We start from the raw sequence: 21,574 nt of genomic DNA on the forward strand, positions 1-21,574 counted from the left end.
CGGCAGAGCTGAAAAGATGAGAACCTAGACCAGAATGAACCTCTGACTGTACATACAAGGACAGGAAAATAAAATTAAAAGGGGGCCAGGGCTTTACTGAACACTGCATCTGTTGGTGTTCTATGCCCACATTAAGAGTCAGGTTAAAATATGTAAATAATTACTTGCTTGTTATAAATAATTGTTAATGATTGCAGTCACGACCCGAGTTCAATCCCACCCTCGGCCATGTCTGGAGTTTGCATGTTCTACCCGTGCATGGCGTGGCTTTTCTCCGGGTGACATGCTAGGCCATTTGGCGACTCCAAATTGTCCATAGGTATGAATGTGAGTGTGAATGGTTGTTTGTCTATATGTGCCCTGTGATTGGCTGGCCACCAGTCCAGGGTGTACCCCGCCTCTCGCCCGAAGACAGCTGGGATAGGCTCCAGCACCCCCAGCGACCCTCGTGAGGATAAGTGATAGAAAATGAATGAATGAATGAATGCAGTCACCAAACTGTGTTGTAGTACCTGGGCTCATCGGCAGAGAGCGACACGCTCATGGCTGCCGCTGGTAGTGTTGGTGAGTCATGCATTGGTCAACATATTGTTTGTACAGGTACTGTATGTCCGAGATATACACGTCACGTCTTTCTAATTGCAACCTCGAGATTATCTCATCCTTGCTCTGACATAATGTCCACTCCCACCCGATATCCCCCTCTCCATGGTACTGAAAGCTTCCTCTCGGTGGTGCTGATTCGACACTAAACCGACCGGAAGTGATTACTGGCTACGCAGCTCAATTTTCTTCCAGAATGTCAGCCCACTGAAACGTTATATGATGCATCATATAACGTTCTATGTCATTTGAAACTTCTTCAAAGACCCTGAGGGTTATGGAACAAAAAAGACCAGCAGTAGACCCCCCAAAATGCCAGCAGGAGCCCATTGGCAGTTTGTCAAGACACAGGACCATCCTGGCCTAAATGAAGGCCGCTACTGGTGCCGGGGGAAGTGAGTTTGGAAATTGGCCGTTTGGAATTTGCAAGAGAGCACCAAACACGGGACACTGAAAGGTGGAAGAAAGTCTTATTCTCTGATGAGGAAAAACTAGCATGACAAGGAGATCCCACCTGAGATGTTTTACACACGGCACAGTGGAGGGGGCAGCATCGTGGTCCTTCAATGGGACGACGGTGCAAGGGCGTCAAACGGTGGATACAAGCATACCCAAACTCATTTTTTATTTTTATGTTAGGCTTTTTTGGAACTATTCACTTAAACTTTTCACTTTAAAACATTTTTTGTCTCACTTATAGCATTTGGAAGCGCCACCTTAAGATTAAACAGTGGAAAATGTACAGTACCATACCAGTACCATAAATACTTGTTTCACCAGAAAATGGAAGCCATTTTTCCAGATTTTTTGTATTTCTAACATTTTTGCTGTTAAAAATCCTCCCCATTCGCTGGTAGGCTGTATAATGAAATAATCCCATTATTACATAATGTGTATATCACCGTGTAGATAATGTGATGACGCTTGCACTGACTAGGAAGTGAAAGTAAAAAGGAAGAAAGGACGTATAGCGCCTCCCACGTCCTCCCTTTGGAGGGGGTGAGGCATCCAGAGAGAGAGAGAGGGAGAGAGGTAGAGGAGGAGGTGGCGGTCGTGGTGATGGTGTGATGGTGGGGGGAGTCTACCGTGGCGGAAATCGGGACGACATGAGCTCGCCGTGAAAAATGCTTTAAAAAGCCGCTCTTCCCCCCCCTTCCTCTCTCTTTACTTCACCTTTTTTAATTACAAAGTGCTTCATTTCCCGCCGCTTGACCGCTCTGTTTTTGTTTTTTGAGGTGAAACGAAGACGAGCAGAAGCTACACTTGACGTGCTCCAGGTATGATGATGATGATGATGAAGATGATGATGTCGTACATTGATGAGGTGCTTTTTGATTGATGTATTGATTTTACATGAATCCTCCGTGTAGCTTCCATGTTTAGCGTGTTTGTGAGTGTGTGCATGCACAGCCATGTTGGAGCAGGGAGGGTGAGTGGGGGGTGGGGTGGGGGGGATCATGGACTGTTTTCTGGGAGGGGAGGGGAGGGGTTGGGGGGTGCTGCCTCCGCAAAATGATGGCACCTCTGTGAGATGGCGCTCCTGTGGTATTTATGAATGAACCAGCAGTAAGTTTGTCTGTAATGGCGCCCCCTTCCTTCTGTCTCGCTTCCTCCTCCTTCCATCCCTCCTTTGCGCATGCAGATACGTCAATAGCGAAGCATCACAGTGGCCTTCATGACGCCAGCGTGACGCATGAAGCTGCTGATGCTGATGCTGCCGGTGGTGGTGAAGGCCGTCCATAATCCTCCATCTGGATGGATTTCTTTCACCACCACCATCCCACTCTCCGTCGTTTAGCCTCCTCTATGCATGTGTGTGTGTGTGTGTGTAGGTGTGACTCAACTTCCTGTTTGCGCGCGCGTGTGTGTGTGCGTGTGGGCGGGCTGCAATAGAAGATATGATCCAGCTTGAAGCTCTCAAAGTGACTGGTGGTGCGTTCATGTGCCTTACATAGTTACATAGTTTTTCGGGCGGTGCAGGGTGGGGGTGGGGGTGGAGGGGTTGCATAAGGACTCATAATTCCAAGAAGGACAAAGAAGTGACTCAGTGCACACGCACACAGACACACACCATAGAAAGTGATGATGATGCATTCAAGTAAGGAGGTCAAAGTGGATGACTTGACTGTCATATTACCTATACCAAATTTGTGGTGGCCCAACACGAACGGATGAGAGAGAATGATTGTGAATCCCTTTTTTAACCTAAATTTGTAACACAATAAATGATAATAATTAAGAATAATTAAGAAATTAAGACAAAACATTCACAATGCTCATTGATCAGGAAAAATCTAATGATCAAAAAGTAGCATTTGGTTTTTAAAAGCAGGGGAAATAGTTGACGGACAGATTTGATGGAGAAAATGTTTTATTTTAAAATGTATTTTCAAAAAATGTCATTTAAAATATATTTTGTTTAAAAATGTAATAAAAATACTCTCATTGATATATTTTGTATTTATTTATATTTCTTAAGAAATAATTGTTACATCCTTTATATAATCTTTTTTATCTTTAAAATAAATTTCTATTAAAAAAATTAATTAAACGAAACAAAAATGTCCAATACTCTTACCTTACTCATGTGGGGGAAAAAAATGAAGAAACAAATTTGAATGTGTCAGACGACAGTCCATCCATTTATTAATCACACAATAAATGAAAAAGAATAGGATAATTTTGCCGTCTGTTTTCCTCGAGAGGTCACTCTGTGCATAGTTCCATAGAACAAGGGCATGAATGGAGTGAGCCTAATGGAGTGACCAATGAGGGTGATGTACTGTTGTAGTGTGATGTTCTGTTGTATTATTGTGGTTCAACTATCAGCAGCCATTTAAACACGATGAAGATGTTCCTGTGCATGTAAAGAGTATAATCCCAATTGCATCATGGCCTTGTGTGTGTGTGTGGGGGGGGGGGGGGGGGTACGTCACAGGCGATCTGTAGCAGGATTCCCTCTTTGTTGCTGGGCCATCTGCATTCAGACTTGGATCAAGCGGCATTAGCAACAAAAGCTGAAAGCAGCCGAGTGCATCCAAACGCTCCACCTTGCCTCCCCATCTGTCACTGCGGGCAGGTGCGTCAGGCACGTCCTAAGAATAGATTGGATTGGATGAGGCAGAGTGGGGTGGGGGAATTAAATATGTGATGCAGAGCAAACAAGAAGATAGCTGTATCAGGCCAAGCTGCGGCATTAGCAGCTTCTTATCAAGAAGGCCAGACGGAGATGCTCAGGCTTCCCCTGGTCAGGCTAATACTTGGCGCTAATACGCACTACCCAGACTAATTACACCGCACCCCCATCAAAAACCTGTTGCAATGAATGTCCCCTAGAAAGACTCACACACCCCATTGCTTTCATTTCTCTAGTTATCAACTCTTCCAATAATATCAATAGTCTGTTCCAGGGTCAAACACAGACCTGTTATGTGTACTTAACCCCCTTGTCGTAAGCGAACAATGGCAGTCAAAGAGAGTATTAGCTTATTAGCTTCCTTTGTCGGTGGCAAACAAATTAAGGAGAGACGGGGGTTGTTATTAGCCTTGACTATTTAGCTTGTTAGCTTCTTTCATTACGCGTAAACAACAGCACTTAAAGAGAGAAGGTGAGTTTTATTGGCCTTGACTATGAGCTTGTTAGCTTCTTTCATTGCAAGAAAAAATGGCAATGAAAGAAAGATGGGGAATGTTATTGGCGTTTACTATTTAGCTTGTTAGCTTCTTTCTGTTCTTTGCTTCTGTTGAGCAAACAACAGCAATTAAAGAGAGAAGGTGAGTTTTATTGGCCTCGACTATTAGCTTGTTTCATCACTAGCAAACAACGGTAATCAAAGAGAGAAGGTATTGTCATCAGCACTGCCTGTTTGGCTTTTTAGAGTCCTTTACCGCTAGTGAACAATGGCAATTAAAGAGAGACGGCATGTTACTGGCTTTGACCATTTTGCGTGTTAGCTTCTTTTGGCTCTAGAAAACAATGTCAAAGAGAGAAGGTGTGTGTTGTTCTCATCGACTATTAGCTTGCTAGCTTCCTTCATTGCTACCGAACCATGGCAATTAAAGAGAGAATGAGAGTGTTATTGGTGTCAACTACTTTGCAGGCTAGCTTCTTGTGCTGCTAGCGAACAATCAAAGAGACACAGGGAGTGCTATTGCTGTCAACTATTTAGCGTCCTGTGTTATTGGTGTTGGAACAGTAACATTTTGTAGTAAATGTTGAGCTGAAATCAGAGGAAATAATGTAAAAAAAATGTACCGTCTCGTCAATGGCAATGAATGTGTCTGTGTTTATGTGTGGTAAACACTGCCTTTTACTTTTGATAGGTGCAAAACATGTTGTTGTGCATCTCAACACTTGTGCATGTGTGTGTGTGTTGTAGCAGCCATATTAGCGCTTCGTCTTATAGGGGAACGCCAACGGAACCTTAAGTCTCGGGAATTGGGTCAATGTAGAGCAGGCCAAGAGTAGAGAGGAGGTTAAGCTTGATGATTAGTGACTAAGCCAAGACCATAGTGTTGCAACCTCCTTACTATAAAACACACACACAAACACACACGCACACACTGACATTGTCACACTAAATTGTAAACAATTCAGGTATTTTTCCCTGCTAAATTAGAATAGAATAGAAGGTGAATCTATGGCGCTATCTGCAGGGGGAAAATGGAGTACAGCAGCTATGAATAGAGCCAAGGGCGCTGTCAACATTTTCCAGCAGGAAGATGCTTTGACCTGACGTGATGTTGTGTTCAAGGGCTGCTGAAAAAAATGCAAAACATTTGACGAAAAAAACAATGTCAGTGATTCGCAACAACACAACCATTTAAAAAGTAGTATTGTATACTATATGTAATGCCTCAGCAGTGACAAACACTATTTTTTGATGACACCATTATTTTGTTAACATAACTAAACAGGACATAACTCAAGGCGCTCTTATTGTGAAGGCCAGAAGTGTGTTTGAGTTGAGAATGTTCCTTAACTGTTACTAAAAGGCTACTACTGCAAATTAGCCGTAGTCGTAGCTTTAACTTCCACATCAGCTAGCATCAGCTAGCATCAACTAGCATCCTGAAACCCTGAGTTACTTAGTTATGAGACAGACATCATGAATTGTTTGACTTTCGTGATTCTGAAGGAAGTCCAATGGAGAGCATCAAAGGCAAGGTACCGTGTTATTTCTACACCATGAATGTATGTGTATATGTAATCATGTTGATCGTGTACCTTCCCTTGTGTGACAGCAGCTATGTTGCAAACGTTGAACCGAACCCACCGCTCTATTTTATTAAGTTATTATTATTAAGCAAGCTTTTTTTCTTCTTCGCTGGTCCTGGCAACTCTTGGGATAGAAAAGAGGCTACTGGCTATTGGAAGTTGCAGTGTGACATAATTGCTAAATTTGCATATCATTTGCATATGACGTAACAGATACTGTAGGGAAAAAGCAGAACCCCGTAGGAGAGACGAAATAGCGTGTAAAAACACTTTAACTCATTCCCTGATTTGTGAATTTAAATTAATTTAAAATAAAATAATTTAAACATTTTATCTCAACTAGTGCCAATCAAAGTTGACAGAGGAATCGAAATAACATTTGAATGATCCCGGGAAAATGGGAATGTTCGTCCCGGGTCCCATCGATGCTGGAGATTGAATGCCCATATTAATTAAGGGGTTTTAAGATGGCACTATCTGCAGCTATGAATCCAGCAGAGGGCGCTATCTCATAAGCCAATTCCCTCAACATTTTCCAAGATGTTTCTTCCGTTCATATTGTCCTCTTTGTGGATATATGTTTTTTTTCAGGTGTCTCTTATTATCTGTACTATCAGCTGGACTTCCTAGGTGTGGCCAACCCGATAGACCTGACAGCGTGGCTAAGCGGGTGGGTCTGTCAGGTCTATCGGGTTGGCCACACCTAGGAAGTACAGCTAATAAGTGTCAAGTGACAATTACAAAGAAGACTGCAGATGACATTGGAAACATGTCAAGGTAAATATACTTGACTTATGTTATATTGGCATATTCCTCCTTTCACGCATCATCGTCACTAATATACTAACATGGGCGAAGCAAAACAATGGCTGCCGTGCATAATTGTCCACAGTCAGCAGGTTGATATCTGTGTGTGTATGCGTGGTCTGCAAGTGTGTTTGGGAGTGCAGCAGCCAGCACTGCAGCGGCATGACGGCTTTAGCTCACCTCAACCTGATGAAAACACTCACTGTGACTCACCAAAATCACACATTCCTCCCCCGGCCGCCTTGAAAAAGAGGCTACACTCTGCCTGAATCAGTGGTCTTTTCTGAGCTACACGGACCGAAAAAGAACAAAAATAGTGAGAGAGGTGCGCTCCAGACCTCATAGTCAAGCCGTGCTATTGTCATGGACACGATGCATCACACAAAGACACCACACTCACCATTGGAGAAGGTTCTGGATAGTGCCTTTGGACTTTAATCCAAAATGACAGAACGATGAACTTCCTCCCCCACGCACACATGCATGGAAATCACATTTTACCTAGCTGCTGTCATAATGTCAGTGGGCTTTTCCTTTCTCATATCCTCATTGGCTTGGGAGTTCATGAGTCCCTTGGTGCACTCACACTGCCTCACAGTCAGGATCCCTGGGTTCTAATTGCCTTTGGAACCTCTCTTGTTTCCAGGCACTCTGGCTTGCTCATACAGCTAACTGGAGACACCCAAGGTGTCCATAGGTGGGACTGTGATTTCCTACTCATACCTGGCTTCCCCTGTGCTGCATTACTGCAATTTGTTTGACTTTTTAAGAATATTTCCAGTGTTATTTGGAGTTGTTCAGATTATGTTGCTGCTGTCATTGATTACATGCACTAGAGGTGGTTACATGAACTAAGTGACACTACAATAACATTTTTCTGGTTTTCCTGAATATTTCCAGTCTCATTTGAAGGTGTTGTGATTATTTCGAACAAGGTAGCCACTGGCATTAATTTTCTTGCAAGATGGGTGAAGATGGCACGTTCTATTCTGATGTCTTACTGTAATTGTTATGACTTTGAGGATTATTTCCATGTACTGGGAGGCGTTTTGTTGATTTTGTATTGTACAGGTTTCCACTATCCACTTGGTCTCATTTGGAGTCGTTGTAATTATTTATTTTGCACAAAGTTGCAGCGGGCCTTAATCACTTGCGATAGGGGCAATCGGATCAACTAAGTGACATATTAAGTGACACATTCTGATGTACTACCGCAATTTTTATGACTTTGTGGATAGTGCAAGGAAATAATCAAAATAATGCTGGAAATAATCCAGCGTTATTTGGAATCATTTTGATTATTAATTTTGCACAATGTTGCCACTGTCATTAATTAGTTTTAGTAGGGGATATTACACTGACGTATTAAGTATTATGACGCTCTGATTTTGTGGAATACTTCCAATCCTATTTAGAGATGTTTTGATTACAGTATTTGCTGTTGCTGTTGTGATAAAGGATGCACCCAAGGTGTCACTTGCAAGAGGAACGATCACATTAACAAAATGACATTTTCAATTCTGACGTATTACAGCAATTTCTATGGGGGGGGGGTCACATTGATTGACATGTTCTGTTCTGATGTATTATGGCATTTTCTGTCACTTTGCGGAATATTTCCAGTCTTATTTGGAGTTGTTCTGATTATTTATTAAGATTTAAGATCCCCGCTGTCATTAATGACTAATAATCGGGCTGATCACGTGTAGTCAAGAGGTGAGGGAGTATGCCGTGGGTTTTGACTTTTTCAGCATTTTGAGTCATTGTATTTCATTTCTGTTATTGTGTCGTTCTGCGTGTGCATGGAATCATATCGGACCCTGGTCCATCTCTTCCATTCGTGTCCAAAGAAGTGTGCCCTGCCTGGGTGCCATTGGGTGCGCCCAAACTAGCCAAACCTTCTGTGCGGTCTGGGCTAAAGGTGTGAAAGGAGCGCATCTTAGCGTGTTTCTTGGCGTGGGGCAGCCAAAATATGTCCATGAGGAGGAACGTGAAAGACAATGCTGCACAAAGATAGGCAGAATGCAGCTTGATGATCACGTGACATTGCATGTTTGTGTGCGTGTGTGTGTGTGCCCTCAGGCCTAAATCTGTTGATCCTGTTTGATCGCTCGTGGCCAAATAGCCACGCTCACGGCATTCCAATATCCCGATTATCCCGGACAGATACCTCGGCACGACTGTCTGCTTAATCACGCTCTTGATCTGTTTGACGATATTGTGTTTGATGTTGCTTAATTCGCTTCCTTTTGTGGTGCCGTGTGAGTGGCTCGCTCTCTCCAGGCAAATTATGTGCATATTTTGCAGTCGCGGAAGGTGACATATTCCAGCGGCGCTTTAGGAGTAAGCACGCGGAGACGGATGGGGGGCGATAAAAAGATGAGGAGGAGGAGGTGGAGGTGCATGAGGAGGAGGCCTCAGTTTGTGCCAAAGCGATCTGCTAATGGAGGTGGGCTGCACTGCCACAAAATGCATTTGGACCATCAATCCATTCCGGGTATGCAGTTTTGTGAAGTCAAAGGATGGCTTGGTGGGTTTAAAGGCCTGTAGCTCTGATGCGTGTCACCTATGATTGTGTGTGTGCATGTGTGTGTGTGAGAAAGACAGAGATGGCTAATTTTAGCTTCATGAAAAAATGGAGGGGGTAGAGGAGGTAGGTGTTGATGAGCAGCAGCCTTGTCGTCACGGAGCTGACTCTGGAAAAAAAAAGCAACCCAAGCAGTAGGATGGGAGGCAGTCAGCCAGACAGATAGATAGACAAGGTGCCATCGATCAGAGCCACAGAAGCCTTCGTTTATTGATCCAACAGCAGCAGGACTGCAGGGGGGACAGGTTCTGAGTAATAGAAAATACATTAAATATGTAAATGAGAAATAAATTAAATGAGACGACCAGATAGTTTGTTAAGGTAAGCAAAATGATAGCGACGGTGTCAGCAGAACAAGCTGTGTGTATGTGGGGGTGTGGGGGGATATATACGTACAATATATAGCAATCTACTAATTTAATTTCTACTGTGATACCTTGCACTGCCCCTCACCAGCCCACACTCTTCTGCACTCCGTGTGTATGCTCGCGCCCCCGCCTCCACCCATTGAGACGAAGTGACTGTATGACTGACAAAAGGGCTGACTTCATTCGTTTCCTTCATTCATTTAAAAAAATAATAAGAAAAATCACTCTTGTGTGGCTTGAAAAACTATAGACCAATGGCAAATATGTATACATATATATTTGAAACACCTAACATACAGCTGTAATAGAACCCAGCATATCCATTGAAGGACTCTACACACTTACAACATAACACTCTTTGAGAGCATGCTTATGATTACACCTTGTGTGTGTTGCATTATTTATGCGGTGGTTCCAACTTGCTTTAAAGTCCCATAATAGGAGTCTCCTTCAGCCGTGATCTCGAGATGCTCTCTAAGCAGAGACTGTAATGAAACACTAGATTGACATCAGTACTCCATGGAACAAGTGAATTTCTGACACGCCCGCCGCCCGCCTGAGCTCCCTATTGATGGACTGCCGCCTCTAATTGCCTGGCCCGCGTTCTGGATTATATCAGTGGAGGGCTGGAGAATAAATGGACATTCTGGGGAGTGTCTCGTGGGTTTAGCATGGATCTATATGTGTATGGCTGCTGCTTGCTTGTGTGGAGTGCGCTTTAAGATGTGAACACACAACAGGAGAAAATGCTTGTTCATCGACAGATTACATGTTTTCCATGAGAAATGATGGAAATACTGTTCAAAAAATGTAACAGCACTATGCACTGAGCAGTCCACAGCCTCGTATCTGACTTCATTCTGCATTGGAGTCTCTGAGTGGTGTAAAGCGCTCATGTTATGATCAATAATATACGGCGTGATTTTTCTCATTTGAAAGCAAAAGTACACGTGTGCCAAAACAGACTTGTCCAAAAAACTTGTCAACAATTCAGTTCCATACATTCTCCTCAGGTGACTTTAGAGGCGTCGTTTCCACAAGAGAATGATGAAATTAGGAATTATTTGGAAAGGAGGAAGATTCTCTACAAATGTTATACACCAACATTGTTTTGGTAGTCTGCTTTATTCCTGGTAAAGTCCTGTATATTCACATTACTTCCTCTGAATTCTCCACGTTATTCATGAATAAATATGTGAAATTCAAAATTTTGGGGAAGAGACAATGCACCTACATGATTTCTTAAATGTTTAAGATCATCAAACAAATTTGGGGAGATAAAAAAATCCAAAGCTTCATGGCTCTGTGTGAAAAAGTTATTTCCCCCTAAAGCTAATAACTTGTTGAGCCACACTTAGCAGCAACAACTGCAATCAAGCGTTTGCACACTGGTCCAGAATCACGAAAAAGTCGATCAAAACTGATCTCTCCGATTTTCGAAAAAAGGGGTATTTTTTTTTTAGTTCATGAGGAACTGGGGTGTGCTTTTACTTTGGTCCCCGAGCCCCCTGATTAGGAGCAGTGCGCGTTCAAAAGTAAGGTTTTCAGTTTCCTCTTTGTACCGCTTCCCAGCAAGTGAAATGTTGGGCACTTGTGCTCACTAGTGAACGTGCGTGTTTCCAAGTTTTTGTGGTACCTCCAGTCACCCAAGGATGGCAACTGCCCAACCAGGTGGTCGTTTCTCCTTTTGAGCCAATACTGGGAGAATTCCCTTTGGTTTGAATCACATGTTGTCGAGCAGTCATTTAGTGTTTGTTCAATGGGTCATATAATACAGAAGAAGGGCCAAGCACAGACTCAAATCAACATCATGTGATACCTACGACATCACTCTTTACTTGGTTGGAAAAGGTTTTGCCACTTTTTGCAACTTTAGGAGTAAACTGGATTTTCCCGTTTCATATCCACTCCATGAGATGACGTCCCCCACCCGTCGGGGGCTTCTGGAGGCGATGCTGGGAGCCGGTTTCCTGATGTCGGACGCGGCATTGAAAGCTGGTGTCGAGTTCCTGTGTCTCTCGGTTCCTCCTGGACGTGTGCCTGACCGATCCGTCATCCGGGACGTCGTTCTTTATCAACGGAAGATGATACTTCAACGCTGGGATGCTCCAGGAATTCGACGGTCATTCGCGAAGATGCTCAACAAACATGAAGTCTGGCTTCGCGAATCTGTTCCAGTGGCAAGCCTGGAACCTCCAGCTCCCGAGCAGGACAACACGATGGATGGCCGCAGGGGCGGACGACCGTCGCAGATGCCGGCTGCCTTCTCCCTCGTCTCCTCCCCCACCCGGCGCCGCAGCGTGTCCCAGCTCCTCGACCAAGGATTTACCGGCGAGCAGCTGGCGTACGCGTCTCAGATGACTCTGAGGAAGAAGGGGAGGCACACCGAAGCCGACATCATCAAGAAAGTGATGGCAGCAGATGGCCCGGACCCTACAGTGGTGCAGGCATCATACCGCGCACCCCCTCCATCGCTTCCGAAAATGCTGTCAGCCGACGAAGCTCTCGTGTTGCTCTTCAACACCAACATGACGCGAGCTGCGTACCAAGTGGTCCGTGAGACATCGAAGGACCACGTCGCCGACATCTTCCCGCCGTACAACTTCGTATTGGATGCCAAGAAACGATGCCATCCGGCTGGAGTTGCTGTCAACGACCGTGGCGCTTCTGTCCCCGTGCAGCAGTTGGTTGACCACACGGCGTCAAGGCTGTGCACGCTCCAGGCGTCGGTCATCCAATCGTCGGCAGCTCAAGGCTCCTTGATCCTGACCTCTAAGTACGGGTTTGACGGTGCTACCGGTCAACAAGTCTACCGCCATCGACAGTCAACGGACGTCGACGACTCTACCATGTTCCTGGCGAGTATGGTCCCTCTGCGGCTCCGGACCGAGGATGGCCGAGTGATCTGGGCAAACCCGAAGCCAAACTCCACTTTCTTCTGTCGTCTGATCAGCTTCATCTTCGAAAAGGAGTCCAGGGAGTTGACCACCTCCACCTACGTCCAACTCAAGCAGGAGGTGGAGTCACTCACGCCGTCAACCGTCCAACTCACCAACGACGCCACCATCTCCGTCCGCCACGACATGGCATTAACCATGATTGACGGCAAGGTCCACAACGCCATCCAGGACATCCGGTCGCAACAGGTCTGCAGCATCTGCCTGGCCAAGCCTACCGAGATGAACGATATCGACGGAGTTCTGGCCCGGCCCACTGGAGACCGGACCCAGCACGAAATCTCCACCCTCCACTGCTGGATCCGGTCGATGGAGATGCTCCTTCACATCGCGTACAGACTCCCGTTCTGCGAGTGGCAGGCCCGTGGAGAGGAGAAGCAGCGGATTGTCAAGGAACAGAAGCAGCGGATCAAGACCGAGTTTCGTCAGCGTTTGGGGCTCCTAATCGACCAACCCCTTCCTGGCGGATCTGGAACAACCAACGATGGGAACTCTGCCCGCCGCTTCTTCTTGGAGCACGAAACGTCTGCGGACATTCTGGGCCTTGATTCCACCCTGATCCGCCGCTTCAGCCACCTCCTCCGCGCTGCGTCCTCCAACTTCAACCTCGACGAGGAGCGGTTCGGCGTGTACGCGGTTGAGACGGCCAGGATGTTGGTCAGCCTATATGGGTGGTTCAGGATGCCACAGTCGGTCCACAAGCTCCTGATCCATGCTCCCGCTGTCTCCGCCGGCATGCTCCTTCCCCTGGGGGCGATGTCAGAGGAAGCCCAAGAAGCAAGAAACAAGGACTTCAAGGCCATCCGGGAGCACCATTCGCGCCAGATGTCCCGGGTTCAGTCGAACACCGACCTGTTCCACCGTCTTCTTGAGAGTTCTGACCCCTTGATCAGCCCCCTCCGGATGCGGAAGCTGAAGACTCCGACGAACAAGGCCACGGACCAGTTTCCGCCAGAGGTCCTGGCCCTCCTTCGAGCTCCATCGGTAGAGCTGTAGACCCTGGGTGATGGTGGTGGTTTTCACCTTTCAGGTCGCGGGGGATAAACTTTTAGTGTGTGATATGATGTGAAGTGGAAGGCGTTAAGTTACCAACTTTCAGTGTGTTTTATGATGTGACTTATAAAGTTTTGGTACAAGTCAGTGTTTTTGTGAAAGTTGGCCAACTAAAGTCATTCGTTATTTTCGGTTTTTGAGGTAAAATGAAGAGATACGGTCATGTTTTTGCTTATAGATCATTTTCATGCTGATTTACAATGAATTCACTCAAAAATTAGTTTTGATCGACTTTTTCGTGAATCTGGACCAGTGTGGTTTGTGATAACTTGCAATGACTGTCTTACAGCGCTGTGGAGGAATTTTGGCCCACTCATCTTTGCAGAATTGTTGTCATTCAGCCACATTGGAGGCTTTTCCAGCATGAAGCCTTTTTAAGGTCATGCCACAGCATCTCAATAGGATTCAGGTCAGGACTTGGACTAGGCCACTCCAAAGTCTTCATTTGGTTTTTCTTCAGCCATTCAGAGGTGGACTTGCTGGTGTGTTTTGGATCATTGTCCTGCTGCACAAGTTGCTTTCAGCTTGAGGTCACCAAAACAGATGGTCAGATTTTTTTGGTAGATGGCAGAATTAATGATTTCATTTATCACAGCAAATCTTCCAGGTCCTGAAACAGCAAAACAGCCCCACACGACCATCACACTACCACCACCGTATTTTACTTTTGCTATGATGTTCTTTTTCTGAAATGCGGTGTTACTTTGCTTTGACGTCAGACCACAGAGTATTTTCCCAAAGGTCTTGAGGATCATCAAGATGTTATCTGGCAAAACTGAGATGAGATGAGCCTTGGTCTTTTTTTTGTTGTTGTTCAGTAGTGGTTTTGATCTTGTAACTCTGCCATGTAGGCCATTTTTGCCCAGTGTCTTTCTTATGGTGGAGTCATGAACCCTGACCTTAACTGACCTTAACCTTAAGTGTGGCCTGCACTTCTTTGGATGTTTTGTTGTGGGGTCTTTTGCGATTGGATGAGTCGTCACTGCGCTCTGGGGATCATTTTGGTTGGCCAGACACTCCTTGGAAGGTTCACCACTGGTCCATGTTTTTGCCATTTGTGGATAATGGCTCTCATTGTCATTGTCTGGAGTCTCAAAGCTTTAGATACAGCTTAAGTGAAACACATTTAGTGAAATCTGCGAAGTAGCCAGCTTTATTTGTTTACTGTGATTATATACTGTATGTTTTAAGGATGTGAAACATCTCACCATAAATTCCATACACTATTCTCAGACAAGCATTAACATGTCCTCACATTTTTATCTGAAAAACTGTCAAAGTTCAAATTTAATTAGAATTTTTATGAACAGCCTACTTGGTTGTCATTCTTCCCCGTTCGGCTGTGACGTTTTTGTGTCCTTGTTGAAGTGTGTTGCATCTGCCATCATGTTTATTCCTCCCACAACATACTCGGTGAGCCGAGGATTCATATGTTCCAGCCGGGGGACTTCCCTTCTTTGGGTTTGTCTGGGGTTCCGGCCATGTGGTTTCTGCATTCCTTTGGTCCGGCTGGGTTCTTATGCTATTTGGGTGCAGAGCATTTTGTTGGCGTTGTGGGTTTTGTCAGGGTCAGTGTTCGGAGTCGCATGGGTAGCTATTGTTTACAGCTCACACTGTTGCAACTTTAGATGCCCATTTTTATGAACATTTTGGTGAAATTAAGTGTTTGGAAATTAGAGTGCACATGATGACTCATACCCGCGACCGTAGTGACTCTTTAAATAGTGCAACATTTTTGGGTGGTGCACTCTATTCCTGGTAAATTCCTGTGTATTCACATTTGTTCCCCTGCGTTCTCATTTTGTGACTTTGGTTGAAGATGGGAAGTGTTCGGGAAAGACAGGTCAATTCCTGGTATTTTGCCAGCCTATTCCTCACCGGCTCTCCTCACTCCTTCCACACAGGTGTGACTGAAGGGGGGCCAGAATGCCGGAGCAAAGCAACGACTACCGGGTGGTGGTGTTCGGGGCAGGGGGAGTTGGGAAGAGCTCACTGGTGTTGCGCTTCGTCAAGGGGACCTTCAGGGACACATACATTCCCACCGTGGAGGACACGTACCGCCAGGTGATCAGCTGCGACAAGAGCGTGTGCACGCTGCAGATCACCGACACCACCGGGAGCCACCAGTTCCCCGCCATGCAGCGCTTGTCCATCTCCAAAGGCCACGCCTTCATCCTGGTCTACTCCATCACGAGCAAGCAGTCCCTGGAGGAGCTGAAGCCCATCTACCAACAGGTGTGTGTGTGTGTGTGTGTGGGTGGGTATTCACAGCAGCAACATAGTAACCAGTATCCAAGCTTGTATATTGCCAGGCTTGTCCTTTGCTGTCGCCAGTCAATTAAAACAGTCAATTACTGTTTTTTCTTAAAGGCGGACTTTATTTTATTGGATCACCTGAGATTTGAAAGTGGTGTGAAAGTGTGAAAGCGGCTGATGAGTGAAAACATTCAGTAGGAGTTAGACCAGGGGTCGGGAACCTTTTTGGCGAAGAGAGCCATGAAGGCCAGATATTTTAAAATGTGTATCTGTGAGAGCCATATACATTTTTTTTAAACATTGAATACAATAAAATGTGTGCATTTTTATGTAAGACCAACAGTTTTAGATAATGGGCTCTAATTACGTAGACCAGGCACACTACCCCACGCCAATGGGGTGTGGCCAGCACACTTTCGTGAGCAGCGCAGTGTCTAATAATAAATCAAATACTTGCTGCCATTAATGCAACTTTTGCTGCTGCATGGTTTTGCACCGTACTCAGTATATTTCATTCTTTTGGCCATCTTTGCCAGAAGGCTTGGTTCTGCAGCTTTAGTTAGGTGACTATTTGACTAAAGGAGGAAAGTTTACATGTACATCTTAATGACCGAGGTACACTACCGCATTACCCAGTAATAATCGAGTTTTGGTGTTTGACCTGGAAAATATCATCAGGAAAGATAGATATGGTTGGCCGTATTGCAGTAGAAAATAGATGGACGGATTAAAATGCAAGTAAGAAAGCAAGAAGTAAGAAAGCAAGAAAGTTGTTGACTTTGAATATTATTTTCAACAGTCATTTCTGTGATGGTTTACTTTAAAATGTTAGCAAAAATAAATTTTTATTGTGGTAAGAAATGCTTGAGAGCCAGATACAGTCATCAAAAGAGCCCTACCTGGCTCCCGAGCCATAGGTTCCCTACCTCTGAGTTAGACTAAAACCAAAAAAGGAAAAGTAATCGAAGTCATTTAAATTATGTATTAAATATTTATAATACTTAGTTCACTGTTAAATATTACATAATAATAATATCTATTTCTATTAAAATACAAACTAATTATGAATTAATACAAAAAAATTTAATTAAATAAAAACACATTTTGAATCAGTATTGTATATATTGTAATTAGTTAAGTTTATGCCAAATGAAACATCTAAATATTTTATTACTCCGAAGACAGCTGGGATAGGCTCCAGCACCCCCTGCAACTGAATGAATGATTCATTGCTGAATTAAATAGTCTAAAATATATCATTAAATATTTTTTTCAAACTAAGAAATCCTTGAATTGTCAATTGTTTTGAATTATGGTAAGTGTCATTAGTTCATTTTCTTGCCAAATTTAAACTGTTAAATATTTTAACGCTTAATTAATTGCTGAATAAAATATTGTTAAAGAAGTAATAAAATATATTTTTAAAATCTAAAAAAACATTTATTTACATTATTCTTTAATCACAATTATTCAATTATTTAAATCATCCCATTTTAATATTTTTTTAAATGTAGTGCTAAATGAAATTAATATAACTTTACTTTTTATTTAACTCAATAAAATCTTGATTTTTTTAAAATTTTGTACTCTTTTTGGTGTTTTTCATGGAAAAACAGCTACAAATAGAAAGTATTCATTGTTAGAACCAAAATGCTGAATAAGTACCAATACAGTGTATAGTGTCTTCAACCATTATCTGTAGTGTGCTGTACTCGGCTACCGAGTCTCATTTATGGTGACAAACCGTATAGTGGACCAACTCATCAAGTCCTGGTCCATTGTGTTCTTTCCGCCCCCGACCGGTTTCCAAGGTCCTGGCCATCAAGGGCAACGTGGAGGCCATCCCCATCATGCTGGTGGGCAACAAGAGCGACGAAACCCAGCGCGAGGTGGAGACCAAGGACGGCGAGGCCCAGGCCAACCAGTGGAAGTGCGCCTTCATGGAGACCTCGGCCAAGACCAACCACAACGTCACAGAGCTCTTCCAGGAGCTCCTCAACCTGGACAAGAAGCGCAACATGAGCCTCAACATCGACGGCAAGCGCTCAGGGAAGCAGTCGCGTGCCGAGAGACTGAAGGGCAAGTGCAGCATCATGTAAGCGGCGGGCCGGACGAGGGCGAGAGGAAGAAGGAAGCGAGAGAGGAAGACTGAACAGGAATCCCGTCATTCACATCCTTCCCAAACATGACTCAGCTGCAGAGAGGAGGTTGGTCGCCGTGGTGATGAAAGGCTAGGATCTAGGATGCACGCAGGAAGGGAAAAAAAAGACACAGACTCGACTCGCTCTCCCCCTCGGCGTTCCTTTTGGGAAATACAGACGGAACCTCCCTCGTCCTGACCGCATCTCTTTTGTCATAACACATGTGGAAGACGTTTATACAAAGTGTCAAAGAGCTCCTTTGTCCTCTGAGGTTTGAGAGCATGAACGCCACACGGCATCGGAAAGGAAGCTCCCGAGGATGTAAATAAACCACAACTCATCCCCACTCATCTCACCTTCACCAGATTCCCACAATGAAAAACAGGCGCCCCAGCCTCAATGTCATACGGCAAACAACAAAGATCCTTCATCAATCGCCCCCAAAAGTGGTAACACACACACACACATACCATGGCGCAACAATCCTTTTAAAGACTCTCTGAAGGCCACATTGGAGGGGGGGCGCTCTGGCCTTGCTTGCTTGTTCGTTTGAGAGGACGATCCTCTCTTCTGATTATTATTATTATTGCCAAGCCGGTGAGACTCAAAGGAGTGGATTTCTGGTTGTGAGGTTCAAGAATGTCTGTTTTTTGCGGGGAAGTTCATTTTGTTGGATTGCCTTCTTTTCGATGCTTTTTGGGTTTATGTAAAGCAGGGGTGTCCAAACTTTTTCCATATGGGTGGAGTGGGGGGTGGGGGGCAGCACCTGCTGCTCGTTGAGAAGAGCAATACATGCTTTCATGTTAAGATTCTCCAAAAGAGTACATTTATCCTTCCTGCTACATCTTCTTATTCTCTAGCAGAACAGGTGTGTTACGACGCAAAGTTGGAACCACCAGCTACATTCAGTCCCATTATAATGTGTTTATGAGTGGGGAAATACTGCTACATATTCACTGTACGCAGAGTGAAATATCTCAACAGTGCTTTTCTTCATATTTTGAATGATTTTGCTTACAACTAATAAAATGTCCTCATTCATTATATCATAAAAAGTGATAGTGGTCAAAAAGTTAGCTATTGTAAACTACCAGTGTCTGCAAAACCATCTTTTAAGCCTGTAATTGCTCTCTTAGTCTGAATTTAAATGACTTATGCACCATATTCTCATTTATTGACATGCACCAGTACGCCAAGAAAACCTTTACATACATTACATAAACCTTTACTTACATACAAGTTTGTATTTGTGTTATAATAATGACATAGCAAATTAGAGTGATAGCAAACGAGCTCCGGGTTAGAAGAGCCAAACTTTGGACACCCCTGCTGTAAAATCCAAACACACTCTGAAAAAGCACATGAGTCTAACAAAAAAAAAGAAATGTATTTTTTTGTGCAACCTGATTCTGTACTGTTTTGTTTTTTTGGTGCCCCTCCCATCCAAGCATCTCAGCATGCACTCAAATTAGCCGCATCCACATGCCCTCACATTGCACTTTATTACATAAACACACACTCATATTAAAACATCAATACCCTCCATTCACCACTTTTTGGCACAGGATTCTGCACGTTGTTCTCACACAAGGGCAGTCCAAAGCACAATACTTTTTTACCGATTTGTACCTTTCTTTTTCTTGGTTTTCCCCACTTCCTTAGTCACCATTCCTGAGGAACAACCACCATCATAGGTCTCCCTCCCGCCACATGGCACAATGAGGTTGTTTTCTGCTGAGCAACAGGGTATACATACTATAAAAGAGAGAGCGGACGGATGGGCTTGCAGGATCATCTCACATACACACACACACACAAACCACCAGAAAAATAAAAGCACAGCTCTTTGTTTTTTCTTAAACGTGTGCAGCAGAATCAACAATGGGGCACTTTAGGGTGACATTTTACTTGAAGACTAGCTTATGAATCAGCCTGCGTTGTTATTCACGCCCCCCAAAGCTGTAGTATGTGTAGTTATTGTAAATATGCATAACGCCATGGGACGAGAGCTTCAAGTAAGACGTTACCCATGTAAAAATAGACCAGTAGTAGGAGGTTTGATGTTACAATGTACTGTAAAATATATATATATACATATACATACATATATATATATATATACATACATATAAATTATATATATATATATATATATATATATATATATATATATATATATATATATATATATATATATAATATCCTTATTCAATATAATTGTATTGGACATGCATGTCCACTTCTCACAACTGACCAATCATACTAGTATAAAATGTGACTTTTTGGTTACTTTTTTTGAAAGTGTTGTATTTTTCTGCACTATAACGTGAGGTCCTGTTTAAAGTCCAAAAATATAATAATAATAAACGTCGTACCCTTTATCTGTTAGATACCAGGGATGCTCAGATGTACTATGTTTGCCCTTTTTTGTTTTTTTTAACTGATTATTATATGGAAAACAAGACTGCGAAAGACAATATGGGGACATTTAGAGGCTGTTTTCACAAGCTTTGTGTTGAATATGTGATCAAAAGTAAGGCACTGACTAAAAAAACTGCAGTGAAAGTATTCATGAAAAATAATTAGGAAAATCAGATAAGTAAAAAAAGTTCATATTACTCTGACTTTATCGACTGTTTTTTCAAGTCATGTAAAAGGTTCAACAGATGTCATAATTAATCCCGAGCGCAGTAGCACGAGCCATAGTTTTATGTGTTTTGCGCTCATGCACGCACCTCGCGCAGCCGCACTGATGAGGCTCAAATTTGACCGTCTGACAACCTACGCTAAACCATGCCTCGATTTTCCTCGAATGTCAATTAAACCGTTCGTTGGAGAGGATAGAGGTGAGTTTTGTCTGTTATTACCAAGCTAATGCTGACTCATGAGGGGGTTCATGACTAAAATGTGCTTGTGTTAGCTGTGTATGCTATTTCTGGTCGCCTCTCGCTAGATGTTAGCTGGGCCCAACCAGATTGCGCGCCATATTACGTATTTGTTGTCCAGAAGTGATGCCTTAGCAACAGCAGCAGCGTGAGACGGCGTTTTTAGAGAACAAGCAGAGGGAGCTATGAATAGACGTGGTGTGAAAATATCGAGAAGAGCCTACACTCACATGTGCGAGACGTTTATTTAATGATTACATAGAAGGGCAGCTACACTACTCTCTTAATGTTTATCTTTCATTTCGCAATACACAGGAAACAACAGTAAACAAATACTCCTTTAAAATCTGTGAACATTTGATGATGTCATTATTTGGTTGCCGAAACTTTTCAGCCCCTTGTCTACCAGACATTTACAATTCATGACATTTCTGCCTACATTGCGGGCAGTACGTTTGTTAAGATATACTTTTCAGGGGTACTTTGTATACAGAGGGAGTCATGTTTTTTACTCGTCTAATCTCCAGTACTTATTGACATTAATATATAATATGCATGTATATACTTATTGTTTTAAGTTTTGTTTTTTTTTTTTACTAAAAGTGATTGAAACATATTTAGTTTTCGCCACCTAAAACGTTTTTTGAGTTTTGGTTGACTAAATGTGAACTACAACTATCGCATATAGAAATGACTAAA

The 21,574-nt window shown here is 43.5% G+C and overlaps 1 protein-coding gene across 1 annotated transcript; it reads left to right on the forward strand.

Annotated features, from left to right (window-relative positions):
• The first annotated feature begins 1,584 nt into the window (after positions 1-1,584).
• On the forward strand, positions 1,585-20,098 carry diras1b (DIRAS family, GTP-binding RAS-like 1b). Its single transcript, XM_058091186.2, has 3 exons — positions 1,585-1,880; positions 15,498-15,828; positions 17,661-20,098. Exons 2-3 carry the CDS (start codon positions 15,520-15,522, stop codon positions 17,946-17,948), a joined length of 597 nt encoding a protein of 198 aa, XP_057947169.1. The 5' UTR covers positions 1,585-1,880; positions 15,498-15,519; the 3' UTR covers positions 17,949-20,098.
• Positions 20,099-21,574: the final 1,476 nt, after the last annotated feature.

The sequence above is a fragment of the Doryrhamphus excisus genome, linkage group LG14 (genome assembly GCF_037039965.1).
Source record: "Doryrhamphus excisus strain RoL-2023G ecotype Guam linkage group LG14, RoL_Dexc_Guam_v1.1, whole genome shotgun sequence".
Taxonomy (NCBI): domain Eukaryota; kingdom Metazoa; phylum Chordata; class Actinopteri; order Syngnathiformes; family Syngnathidae; genus Doryrhamphus; species Doryrhamphus excisus.